This window comes from Danio rerio, chromosome 13 (genome assembly GCF_052040795.2).
Source record: "Danio rerio strain M-AB ecotype USA chromosome 13, GRCz13ab, whole genome shotgun sequence".
In the NCBI taxonomy this organism is placed as follows: Eukaryota; Metazoa; Chordata; class Actinopteri; order Cypriniformes; family Danionidae; genus Danio; species Danio rerio.
The window spans coordinates 45,317,596-45,332,239 of record NC_141033.1 but is presented as its reverse complement, the minus strand read 5'-3'; the positions used below and the strand labels follow the sequence as shown (position 1 = coordinate 45,332,239).

Below are 14,644 nucleotides of genomic sequence, written 5' to 3'. Positions count from 1 at the left end.
TTGCTATGACCAAATGCTTTCTTATTTAATGTTTTTTCATCGCTGATAAGAAAGCGTTCATCTGATTGTGTGTTTCAGAACAGTAGAATATCTTTTGCAAAGGTATTTCTATTTATAATGTATTTTTTTTACTTCAAATCAAATAATTAAATCAAGTCAGTATGAGGTGCCAGCAGTGCATTTAACATCCACCAGCATCGCTGAAAACAAGAGATTAAAATGTCTACACAACACACTACTTTTGTTTCTGCTGTAGGCTAATATTTAAAGTGGAAGTTGAAAGTATAGACTACTGTATGCATTAAATATACATTTTAATATGATATATATGCTATTCTATAATGTAGAAATTTATATAATTTTATATAAATTGTTTTAGAAATGTGGTTGTTTATTTTCCATATGAGCAACTGCAGGGTTCTAATTAACAGACAGACTCAACGCTGTAAATTAAAATAGGCCTGTCTGTTAACTAACAGTGATTCAGAAGTGTTTTCCGCTTATTTATGGTTGTGGATTGCATTGATTGCATGTTGACCTCTGCACTGTCGACTTTTGATGTTGAAAATTCCACTCTACAGTTTAACAAAGTGACTTTTATGGACATTTTAGTGGTTTGAAATGTCAAAATGTATAAGAAATAATATAGCCTAGAGATAAATTCGTGTGTAAAATAACAGGAAATGTTTTTGTACCATAATATACAACACCAACCCAGACAATACATTATACAATATATTACACTTTAAACTATTAAAATGTTAATAAAAGTCACTTTTCCCAACTTTCCAACGTTTAAAGTTGGAAGAAAGATCAAGGTCGCAAAATACAATTCAAAACTAATAATTAAAGGGAAAATATAAATATGAATCACAAAATACCAAAAGAATGCTAATTTACGGATATTTTTTAATATTATATAACATAATTAGCATAATGAACCCGCTATTTGTGAAGCACTTGCCCGTTATGTGGTGACAAGTGCACTTGTCCATGTCAGTGTTGATCGCCCCGCCTTCTTTAGCCTCACATACACATACACACATATACTGACTGAAGCTGTAGCTAACACACACCGCTTGTCTATCGAGTGGATTATTACTGTATAATATCACACATCCCGTCAGAGAAGAGACTGACAGGACTGCAGCTGCAAGGCAAGTTTGGCGCTTCTTGTTTTTCTGCCTTGAATGAATGTCGAGATTTATCTCTTGACCGTGTTGTTGTAGATCTCTGTCGGCCTGCGGTTTAGTCTGCCGCATTAAACACTTTATTCAGCGTCAGACGTGAATGTTATGCACATTTTGGAGCTTCAAAACGTAGTATTTTGTCGTAGTAATGCTAACGCTGTAGTTGATTAACGTCAAATGAAACGCAGTGATTCGCAAAGAGTTAACGCAGATACCAAGACAACACAACACGAAGACTGAATATTTAGCATGCCATGCATATAACTTAGAAGGGAAACAATGTACAGAACACTTCATAAATCTCCTCTAAAAGTAATATTTAAATGTTAAATATAATGATTGAGGGTTTAAACTTGTACTTTAGCACATTTCTTAATTTTAATAGGGTTTTTTTAAGTCAGTGTATAGGCTATATATATTTTTAATATAATATTTTATAAATGTTTTAAATAGTTTATACAATATACAAAGATGTCCGGCTAAACTGAGTATAGTTTTAGCTTTGGAATTGAAAGGGAGGCCCTCAGTCTGTGTTGTGATGTTTTTTTGAGGCCAGCTTCACAATGCAGTCATTGATACAGAGATAAGAGAGACAAAATGCCAATACTGTGACAGTATGGATATGCCATGACAATATTGTTCCTGTAAAACACATTGACTGCTAATGACTAACTTAATGCATATTATCAAAGAAAAGTATTAAGTCTGCCTTTAGCACATCAACTTCTCTATCCAAAGAATGGTAAAAATAATTTAATTTGTATAAATGTACAGTAACTGATGCCAGTTGAAACTAGCCTAGACAAACACTTTGCATTTGCAAGCAATAAAATTAAATCCAAATGTCTAACATTTCTTTTCTAGGTCAAACAGTTTAGTTTGATTAATGTTTAACAACCACAACAACTCAAAACACTTCTTGTCAGTATATTCATTGTCGTATTATTTAAAACTGATGCTGAGATCACATAAACCACATACATAGTCTTTAGAAAGCTGGTTTATATACAGTGCTCAGCATATATAAGTACAACCCTTACAAATCAATCTTTTAAATTCATATTTTTAATAGGAAGCTATGCAATATCATATATTTGTGCGTATATGATAGATCACCGAAGCTGGACCTTATTTAACAAAAAAAATACGATAACGGTCCAAAAACTAGTACACACAAATTTATATGTTATAGAAAAATAATATTAAATACAAATTAAAAAGAGGAAAACTCAAGAGAAGCGGGGGTGGGGGGGGCACCTTTTATACTCAAATGACAACATTTTGTTTTAAAATTTAAAGAAAAATAAGTTGTTCACAGAATAAATAAATATACTTTACTTATTCTGCAGAAAATTAGAATTTTTAAGTGGTCTTTAATTTTTGTATGGCTGTCTACAGTGCTCAGCATAAATGAATAAGACACCCCTTTTTGAAAATGAATATTTTCATCCATTTCTCTGACAATATGGGCAATATTTTTTGGTAAATTTAAACAAAACATTCATTAAATTTTCTTTCGACTTAGTCCCTTATCTGGGGTCGCCACAGGTGTGTAAAACATATGTTCTACACCGGATGCCCTTCCGGCCGCAACCCAGTACTGGGAAACACCCACACACTCTCGCATTCACACACACTCATACACTACGGCCAATTTAACTTATTCAATTCACCTATAGAACATGTCCTTGGACTGTGGGGGAAACCGGAGCACCCGGAGAAAACCCACGCCAACACGGGGAGAACATGCAAACTCCTCACAGAAATGCCAACTTGCCCAAGAATTTGGTCACCTAACATTTTTCATTCATTCATTTATTTATTCATTCATTGATTCATTCATTCATTTTTTTTCGTCTTAGTCCCTTTATTATTCAAGGGTCACCACAGCAGAATAAACAGCCAACTTATTCAACATACGTTTTATGCAGTGGATGCCCTTCCAGCTGCAACCCATAACTGGGAAACACCCATACACTTTCATTCACACACATACACCATGAATAATTTAGCTTACCCAATTAATCTATAGCGCATGTCTTTGATTAGCTTCAGTTTTGGCTTTGGTTCTGTGTTGTATATGCACAAATGCATTATTGTAAAGCATCTTATGGGAAATATCAATTTAAAAGAGAGATATGTGAGGGGTGCACTTGTTTAAGCTGAGCGCTGAATATGATAATGGTTTTCTTATTTGAAATTTAACTTACCCATTAATGGAAAATCCAGAGAACCAATAATTCTGTTTGTTGTGGGCTTTTAATTGTTTTGCAAAGCTGTACAATGTTAGCTTGTCAATTTAGGCACAAACTGCAGCAAACTAAAAGTCACAAATTCCCTAAAAAACTAAACTAAAAATGCAGAATCTCTGAGTATTTTTAATTCTTCTCTTAAAACTTACTTTTTAGGGTAGCTTTCACTTGATTTTATTTGACTTTTATATGATTTTTAGATCCATTATTATTCTTATTATTTTGTGTTGTTAATAATTTTTATTACTTTTGTATTTTGTATTTTGTCTTCTATTGCTGTACACTTTATGTCTGTAAAGTAACTTGAGATGCTACTTTTAAAGGCGCTATATAAAAATAATAAAAAGTTTATTATTATTAGTACTATTATTATTACTACAAAATTAAATGCAATGCCCTTAAAGGGTACCTATTATGCCCATTTTTACAAGATATAAAATAAGTCTCTGATGTCCCAAGAGCGTGTATGTGTAAGTTTCAGATTAAAATACCCCACAAATATTGTTTTATAACTCTTTGAAACTGCCCCTTATAGGCTTTGATTCAAATTGTGCAAATTTGGTCACTGTTGCTTTAAATTCAAATTTCAGATTTTGCTCTTTTTAAAAAAGGGGCGGAGCTACAAACACCTGCTTAGCAGCAGATCCATAATAGGACCAATGTTATCTCTGTGAAAAACCTGAAAATGTCAAAAGAAGTGTCTCAGAAGAAGGCAGTCCGGTGCTAAAAGTTACTTTGCTATAACTAATGGCGGATGGCTGCTTCTCACTCAGGGCTGTCTATGCTAATGAGGGAGAGCTCATCACTAATGGGCGGGGTTTTCAGCCTCTGATGACATCTACAAAGAAGGAATGTCAATCAAAGTGTTTCTGCAGACTGTTTTTATGAAATGTGATTAAAAAATTGTATTGATACATTTTTTACCATTAGAAGCTGGTTATATTCACACACTTCTGCCACACAACTGTGTATAAACCCCTTATAAAAGTGATTTTTGCATAATAGGTCCCCTTTAATGCCAAAAAACAAAGGCACAACAAATGATTTTGCAGTGTTAAATGTTGAGTGTGTGTGAATCAGTGTTTATAGCAGCTCTGCATCTCACGGCTCCAGCATGTTCTCATACGGCGGGATCTCAGCACACATCAGCGCTAACAGACTGAAGGCGGATGGCGCAGGTTCTTTTGAGCAGGCTTTACACTTCCAGAACCAGGACTACGAGGCCCTCAGACAGGAGTGTTTAGAGGGAGGCTACCTGTTTGAAGACCCCTGTTTCCCAGCCGAACCGCCCTCTCTGGGCTTCAAAGAGCTCGCCCCGCACTCCTCCAAAACCCGAGATGTGGAGTGGATGCGCCCTACGGTGAGACTCTTTTCAGTTTTCTGCTTAATTCTTTATGTTAATAATTATCAGATCTGCTTATGTACTTTAGCTGTTTTTTAAGGGTTAGGGAGAAACATTTCTTTTTTTGTTTCATTTATTCATTTTCTTGTCGGCTTAGTCCCTTTATTAATCCGGGGTCGCCACAGCAGAATGAACCGCCAACTTATCCAGCAAGTTTTTACGCAGCGGATGCCCTTCCAGCTGCAACACATCTCTGGGAAACATTCACATACACTCATTCACACACAATCATACACTACGGACAATTTAGCCTACCCAATTCACCTGTACCGCATGTCTTTGGACTGTGGGGGAAACCGGAGCACCCGGAGGAAACCCACGCGAACGCAGGGAGAACATGCAAACTCCACACAGGAACGCCAACTGAGCTGAGGCTCGAACCAGCGACCCAGCAACCTTCTTGCTGTGAGGCGAACATGCTACCCACTGCGTCACCCTCTTTTTACAACAAATACAGTAATTTTTGTACAACATTTAAATGCGTGAAAGCGAAGACAGAAATATAAAAAAAAATAAAAAAACAAATTTAGAAAGACACAGTCACTGAGTACTCTCAAGAAAACTCCAGATGGAGGACAAAATGCACCAGAACACCTCAGATCTCTGATGGAATCGTAGGTTATTTTTTCCAGTGGTAAACGTGTAGTCGCCTGACTTAGCCACATATTGACTGAAGGTATCTGAGCAGTTGACCATAAAAATAATATACATTTTTTGGCCAATTATATCCAAAAATGTAATACACATTCTTTTAAAAATCAAGACACAATCCCACTGTACAATTTAGAAGGTATATCTTTGGGGAAAAAGAAAATGTTTTTCCAGTTATGTTTGAATAATTTTATGAATCTCTTTCCAGTACATTTTAATTTTGTCACAGTCCCAAAATACATGCATGACTGTGCCAATACCTTGCATTCGAAACATAACCGAGAACAATTGGGAAATATTCAATGAAGGCAAACTGGAGTTAGAAATCCTGTAAATACATTTATAATTTTGTTCGGGATATCAACATATTTCTAAACAATAGTTTTAATAGCTCATTTCTAATAACTGATTTCCTTCATCTTTGCCATGTTGACAGTACATAATATTGTACTAGATATTTTTCAAGATACTAGTATTCAGCTTAAAGTGACATTTAAAGGCTTCATTAGGGTAATTAGGCAAGTCATTATACAAGAGTGGTTTGTTCTGTGGACAATCGTAAGAAAATATTGCTTAAGGGAGCTAATAATATTTAGGGTTGGGTATTGTTTGGGTTTTTTTGATACCGGTGCTAAATCGATACTTTTAAAACGATACTGTTGCCAAAACGTTGCCTGAATTGATGCTTTTTAGCCACAAAATTACGGTGGATGACTCTAGAAAAATCTTTTATTTAACAAAATCTTTTAAAAAATAATTTTAATAGAACAATATAATTAAAGTTTAAAGTAAACATCAATTCATAATTTATATATTTGAATTACATTAATATATCTCTTTTGATCATTTGTTGGTTTGCATGAGTTTAAGATTTGCATTATAAAATTACATTAACTTACTATTAACCTGTGTGGGGGGTGTATATATATATATATATATATATATATATATATATATATATATATATATATATATATATATATATATATAACAAAATGCTTTAAAAATTATTCAGTCATTTTTTTCATGCATCACTCTGCAGTCTTCATAAACAAGATAATTAAATAACTTTAACTCAAAATAATCTTCCTTGTTCATTTATTTGACCATGTAACGTTGTACTGGTGTAGGATTTCTAACATTCAAGTACATCAAGGCACATTGTTGTTCCTGTAAACGTTAACAGAATTTATTTTGCCCTCCCATTCATTTAAAATAATGTTTCTGAACTTTTTCAGTGTTTCCTAAAAAAATAATTATTCTGGAGTCATAAGTCCCATTTCTTATTGTTTATTTTGTAAATAAAAGCAGTTTTAAATTTAAATAAGAATAAAAAATAAAAATAAGGTCAGTATTATTAGCCTCCTTAAGAAACTTTACTGTATATTCTTGATATACACAACAAATCAGTTACAAATCAGTTACAAAATCATTTGAGTAATTATTTAAACTTTCGTAGTTAACTGATTAATTCTTTGAATCACACTTTAATCTTAATAAAAGACTATAAAATACTTAAAGGGACTTTGTCTGAATACAACCGTCTTGCAAAATAACTAGTAAAATGTTCTGCACTGACTGTCACCATGGGGAAGATAAAAAAAGTAGATATTAGAAATGAGTTAGTTAAACTCATGTTTTAAAATGTGTTGTAAATAAATCATGTGTTGAAGACAGAAATCAAAAATGAATGAAGGCAAAACTAAACTAGATGAAAATGACTTACAGGAGCGTGACTGAAAACTACATTTGATCAATGTCTTACATCTGTTCTTTGGTACTTGCCGACTGTTTGTAAATTTAATACTGCATTTCCTAACGTAAAACTATGTACACTAGATTTCTGATTAATACAAGTCTCTGCATGGCTGAGGACTTCCTTTATTAACAGTGTTAAAAACACTGTTGAAAACAGAAGTCTAATATCATCAACAGTAGATATTTTGATAGTGTTTCACAACATTAACATGACTGAAGTTTAATCTTTTTTACATGACCTGTGTCAACTTCTGACGAATGCCGGGAACTGATGCGCGCAGCACTGGAGAGAGCAAGTGCTGCGAAAACAGAGGGAGCGAGTGCCCGAGGTAGCGAGAGAGGCATTCCTTTGCCCTTTTGAGCTCTCAAATGTGTCATTAAGTTTGACATGTTTCCCCCTTACATGCAAATTTTGTAAAGCACGTTGCTGGAACAGAGTCCTTGCTTGTAAAATACACTTTAGAATGCTTAGTTTAAACAAATTTGATGAACGTGATCATGCGTGTTAAACTGTAGAGTTTCGCTCTCGCTCCCCGAAAACCAGGCTGAATGTACTGCGTGCGTCCGTTCCCCAAGCGACGATATCAATCTCCTGACATGCCTATCCGTGTTCCTTAAAGTTGTTTAGAATGAAATGTTTACAGATGGTGTGACACAATGCCTATGTGTGCCTTTGATGCACCCCTTTAATGCTTCTTTCGTCCTCTTCGCAGCACCAGTGGCACCGAAATTAGGCACCGAAATTCATATGCTGATTTGATCTGGTACATACCGGTTACAAAGATACCGGTGCTATAATGGCACCGGGTTTCGCTACCCAACCCTAATAATATTGACCCTAAAATGGTTTTAAATAAATTAAGAACAGCTTTTATTCTAGCCGAAATAAAAACAAATAAGACTTTGTCCAGAAGAATAAATATTATAGGAAATACTGTGGAAAAAAATTCCTGTTAAACATCATTTGGGAAATATAAAATAAAAATCACAGAAGGGCTAATAGTTTTGACTTCAACTGTGTAATATATTAACCAGATATAAAGTAACAGTGCATAGTCTTTATTGTACTGCTAATTTAAATAAATGTATGTTTATTATAATTACAAATAGTACAGTTTCTTTTGTCTAAATATTTTAAATGTTTATATAGTTACAGGCCTTAAAGGTGAAGTAGGTAATTTGCTAACCGGCTAGCATAAATCTTTGAAACAGTCCCACGCCTGCCGTCCAAAGCCACGCCTTCTGAAATATGAGCATGCACACCTTGAAGATGACAGCAGAACCCTCACACACCGTGCAGGAATTACGCTTATTACTAAACCATACTTACATGCTATTTCAGAGTGAATATTTAGAGCAGCATGGTAAATATAGGGAGCGAATCACATGTCCTCATTGTACAAAAATGAACCAATGTAAATATAAAACCAACTTCAGCTCAGTAAAGCAGGCTAGGTGGAACAGCGCTATTTACTGATGTTTTGTTGTTAAACTAAATAAAAATCTACATCATTGATGCTGTCAAAGGTCCTTATGAAACTGAAAATAGTCACATCAGTTTTACGCCGGAAGATTTCAGTGGCTGAACAACACTTCTGTGCATATAACCCATTCGTAACAACAACAACATCTACATCAGCTCCGTGTGAAGCTAAAGTAGTTTTAAAACAGAACATTACCCGTCTAACAGAAATACTTCAGCCATGGTGTCGTCTTTTCTCCAGTGTGCAAATGTAACTCCAATAATTCATTCATTCATTCATTTTCTTGTCGGCTTAGTTCCTTTATTAATCTGGGGTCGTCACAGCGGAATGAACCGTCAACTTATCCAGCAATTTTTTACGCAGCAGATGCCCTTCCAGCCGCAACCCATCTCTGGGAAACATCCACACTCACATTCATACACTACGGACAATTTAGTCTACCCAATTCACCTCTATCGCATGTCTTTGGACTGTGGGGGAAACCGGAGCACCCGGAGGAAACCCACGCGAAGGCAGGGAGAACATGCAAACTCCACACAGGAACGCCAACTGAGCCGAGGTTCGAACCACCGACCCAGCGACCTTCTTGCTGTGAGGCGACAGCACTACCTACTGCGCCACTGCCTCGCCCAACTCCAATAATGATTCAGGATTTTAACAAGTTTTGATTCAGCATGTTTTTACCGCTAGCGCTTTCTCTCTCTCTCTCTCCCTCGACTCTCTTATGAACCTGCAGCGTGTGTACGCACAAACGGCGGATCTGCGCATGAATGGCTGTGCATTAGTTCAAATCTGCATTTGCTGACAGACAGTTTTGGCTACTTATCGGAATTATGGGAGTCGGCCCGACAATATTTAATTGGATGAACATTTACTTACCCAGAATATAAAAATACATATAAACACATTTAGATCATTTACTTTAATCAGTACTTTTGGAATGTGAGGAGACTTTCAACCAGCACAACAAAACATGTTTCTGATGACAATCACCTACTGCACCTTTAAAAACACATGCAAATAATAAACTTTCAGGGGTTTTCTTTGAATTGTTTTTGCCAGCTGACAACATTTTTTTTGTCCCACCAAAGCCTTATTTGATCATTAATTAGACACATCTCTATTAGGGTTGGGTACCGAAACCCGTGCTGCGAAGAGGACGCAAGAAGCATTAAAGGGGTGCATCAAAGGCACACTTAGGCATTGTGTCACAACATCTGTAAACATTTCATACTAAACAACTTTAAGGAATACGGACAGGTGATGTCAGGAGATTGATATTGTCGCTTAGGGAACGGACGCACGCAGTACATTCAGCCTGGTTTTCAGTGAGCCAGAGCGACACTCTTCAGATCAACACGCATGATCACGTTCATCAAATTTGTTTAAACTAAGCATTCTAAAGTGTATTTTACAAGCAAGGACTCTGTTCCAGCAGCGTGCTTTACAAAATTTGCATGTAAGGGGGGAACATGTCAAACTTAATGACACATTTGAGAGCTCAAAAAGGCAAAGGAATGCCTCTCTTGCTCCCTCGGGCACTCGCTCCCCTTATCTTCTTTTTTATCTTCCCACCCCCCACTCCCCCTGCCAACCCCCCACCCCCCCACCCCCCAACCACACACAAGTAAATCTTAAATTCATGCTAACCAACAAAAGATCAAAGGAAATATATAATAATGTAATTCAAATATATAAATATGAATTGATGTTTACTTTAAACTTTAATTATATTGTTCTATTAAAATTATTTTTTAAAAGATTTTGTTAAATAAAAGATTTTTCTAGAGTCATCCACCATAATTTTGTGGCTTAAAATTATCGATTCAGGCACCATTTTGGCAATGTTATCCTTTTAAAAGTATCGATTTAGCACCGGTATCGAAAAAAACCCAAACGATACCTAACCCTAATCTCTATTTAGACTCATCTCTGTATAAGAGCAAAAGCATGACAGTCCTCTTTGTTTGACATGCTTATTAACCAATAAAGTGAGCAGAGCTTCATTTCCCCTAATCAGCTGTGCTCAAACTAGCCGCTGGTCACGCCCTCCTTAAACAAACCGGAGGTAGCAGACTGTGACAGGGAAGACTCCCAGCCAGAGAGAAAACAAACTTGGATTTATTACGCAGATGAATGAGTTTAGACAAAGACCGTAGGGACTTTGGTTTAGAATAGGTTTGGCGCAGATACATTAAAACCTGAATAGACTGACAGAGTTTTGCATTGTAGTTTAAATCTGCAGTGACTCCACAAATTTTAAGGCTGAAACAATATAATGTGCAGCCTTGGTTAGGGTTATGTTGTGTTTTGTTGTGTTTGGTTACTTTTGTTTGTTTTGTAAGATGCTCGTCAGTAAAACTGATTATATTATAAACTTTTAATACATTCATGGATGAAAATAGCAATTTTAGACCTACCTAACTGACTTTCACTGTGTAAAATGGGGTTAAAACTTCTCACCATGTCTGCATTTATTGGTCAAAATACATAAAGGTAGTAATATAATAGTATAAAGAAACATTTTCTATTATAATATATGTAAAAGTTTTATGTATTGATGTAATACTGAGCTGTATTTTTATTATGCAGTCTCACATGATCATTCAGAAACAATCTTAATATGCTGATTTGATGCTCAAGAAACATTTCTTATTATCAATGTGGAAAACAGTTTTACTGCTTCATTTTTGTGGTAAACATAATACCTTTTATCTGCATTTTTCATGATTACCATTTTACCAGTTTGGTATATAGACAGTACAAACACTGAAAAAATATCTGTAAATTAGCAGTCTTCCATATTTTGTGATTTTTTTTTTTCTCTCATTTATTTATGTTTTTGAATTGGATTATGGGATCCTGATCTTCCCTCAGCAACTTTTAACCTTGAAAAGTAAAAAAAAAAGACTTTTATCAACATTATTAATATGTTAAAGTGATATATTGCCTGGGCTGGTGTTGTACCTTGTAGTAAACTGCCAGTACATTTAATGTTATTTTATAGACCTATTTCTCTATGTATTATTTCCCTTACAATATATTATTTCAAACTACTAAAATGTCAATAAAAGTCACTTTGTTAAACTGTAGAGTTGAATTTTCAACATCAAAAGTTGTCAGAGCAGAGATCAAGCTCCCATAATGGAATTCTCCATCGTAAACAAAATGGAAAACACTTGTGAATTACACTGTAAAAAGGTGAGTATTTGCTTTACTTAAAAAAGTGAGTAAACCCGTTGCATTGATAGTCACAAGTTGACTTTACTTAAAAAGTAAAGTTGATTTAACTTCCTTTTTTTTTAAATAATTATGCACATAGTTCATTTACTATTTTAAGACAATGTGGTTTGCTCACTTTTTGAAGTAAAGTATACTAAATTGTAAATAAATTTACTAAATGTTAAAGTAAAGTATACTATACTGTTTTAAAAGCAACGGGTTTACTCACTTATTTTAAGTAAAGTCAACTAATATTTTTTTCAGTGCTCAAAATACAAAAACTTTATTAACAGATTTTTTTAAGGTGTACATATGCTTTTGTTACTTGATATGTGTTCTTGTTAAATATACCTTTTTTCTGATATTCTATTCATGAATGCTATGAAATGCTATGTAAGATATACAAATCTGTATGTTCATGGTGGTCTAGACAGCCAAATGCTTTTGGTTTTGGATTCACTCATCGGTGCAGTTCATAGTCAGAATGTTTGACCCTCCCTCCACTCTCCTGCAGCTGTTGTCACTATTACAGAGTCACATACACACAGATTATAATGTTTCTGCAGACACGTTTGGTCAGAGAACACATGATTCCTCCAATGCAGCTTCACATTCAGAAGAGTCTTTGTTCATTCTTTAAAGAATATCATTATGTTCTCTGTCAACTCAGGCGTGGCTGCGGTAGCTTACATTTTGTTAAAATAATGCTATTGAAATAAACACTAAATATGTTTTATTATTAAAAATTAAATAACAATATTTTTCATTATTTCACCAAAGCAACATTTTTCTTATTCATGTACATCACCTTAATTTACTAAAATGGCTAAAAGTAAAATATTTGAATAAAAAACTAAACTAAAAACTAAAAAACTAGTATTTTAGGAACGCAAATTTCCTCAAATTTGTATTTACTTGTGTGTAATTTTATATTTATTCATTTTTTAGTAATATTATTGACTAATATGAAAATGCTCATATGATTACAATACAGTTTGTAAAATAATATATTCTATCTTTTAATCGATATATTATATGAGTGACTTGCTTTCTTTACCAAATAGGTGGATCTAATTGGACTTGCATTGTAAACATTTTTTATTTTTTTTATTTTGATCCATTAGATTTTTAGTTACGATACTCCCAAAATCTTGGATGGATTTTTTACAAAATCCTGCGCAGAAATAGCAAACAATGTTTGTACTGGATTGTAGTTAAAGGCACAGTATGTATTTTTTTCTGGTATCACTGGAGTGGTATCATGGGAGTTGTGGTCTTCATTACATCCTACAGCAGGGGTGTCCAAACTTCAAACTCTGTTTTAGCTTCAACTTGCCTCAACACACCTGCAAGGATGTTTCTAGAAAGCCTAGTAAGAGCTTGATTAGCTAGCCCAGGTGTGTCTGACTGGAACTAAACTTTGCAGGACACCGGCCCTCCAGAACCGAGTTTGGACATGCCTAACCTACAGCATTTCTGCAGAAATCATGTTGAAAGATGAGCTTAAGTATTCAGCACATATTATTAGATACATACATACATAGGCAGTTTATACAGTACATAGCAACACCTCAACGCCAAAGCACATTTAAATAGGTGGAAAATAAAGTAAACAATAAAATTTATGAAGTTATTTATTGACTTTTTTTTAGCTGTACAAATAAGAAATAAAAAAATAAAAGTGTTTGCAATTAAGCGGCTTTATTGGTTAAAAAAACAACAACTTTTGCCTGTAAAACGCAGAGTAAAGAGAGCACTAAAACATTTTCTAATGAGAAATGCACAGAAACTGCAGCTCTTTTATTATGAAACAGTCCATCACTTCCTGTTCTTTAATTTGTGATCGCCCATAGATATATACGATATCGCTGCATGCGAAACCACATACTTCCATACTATGTAGTACGCTAAAATCAGTATGTGAGCTGAGTAGTATGTTCGAATTCATAGAATTCGAAAATCAGTATGCGAGAAGTAGCCGGATGATCAATGTTTGCAGACTCTGTCTGGCCCTAGTTCCATATTGGTGCATTCCTACTCAATGTGTCAGCTGTTGTTTCATTTTTAATTAAAATTAAAACTGAAAAAAAATTCTGCAAAAAAAAAAACTAATAGTATGTTATTAATACAAAAAAAACAAGTTGATTTTATCTAAAATGTCAGCAATCAGCTGCCAAATCTTACAAGATATCGGTAGGCCCACATGAAATCTGCACACGCAGAAATTTGCAGATTTTAAGCCCATCATTGAGTCTATTTAATTGCTTGTGTAAATGTGTGTACATTTATGTTTATTCAGTTTTTAAATTCATTTCAGAAATATTATTGACTTACAATACAGTTTGTAAAGTGGCATTTTCTGTCTTTTGTTAGATATATTATAAGAAAGACTTGCTTTAAATAACTGGATCTATTTGGATTTACATTGTAAACATTAAATAAAAGTTAAAATGGTATTTTTTATTTCACATATTACGTTTTTAGTTACGATACTCCCAAAATCATTTCACATAAATCCACAGACTTTTTACAAAGTTCTGCGCAGAAATAGCAAAATATGTCTGCAGATTCTGTCTGACACTTGCTATCAGTATTGGTCAAAAAAGGCATCCCAACTCAACGTGTCAGTTGTTGTTTCCTTTTTAATAAAAAATGACAAAAATAAAAATGGAAGACAGAAAAAAG

The 14,644-nt window shown here is 34.4% G+C and overlaps 1 protein-coding gene across 11 annotated transcripts in view; it reads left to right on the top strand.

Annotated features, from left to right (window-relative positions):
- The first annotated feature begins 995 nt into the window (after nt 1–995).
- The window catches only part of capn1a (calpain 1, (mu/I) large subunit a), a 43,150-nt gene continuing 29,501 nt past the window's right edge, over nt 996–14,644 (top strand). For 5 of the 11 annotated variants that reach the window (XR_015504999.1, XR_015505001.1, XR_015505002.1 and 2 more), the window contains exons 1-2: nt 996–1,157; nt 4,556–4,802. Coding sequence is in view for 2 of the 11 variants with exons in the window: in XM_087277681.1 (XP_087133807.1) it covers nt 4,557–4,802 (246 nt within the window). In the remaining 9 variants the exon portion in view is untranslated. 11 annotated transcript variants of the gene reach the window in all.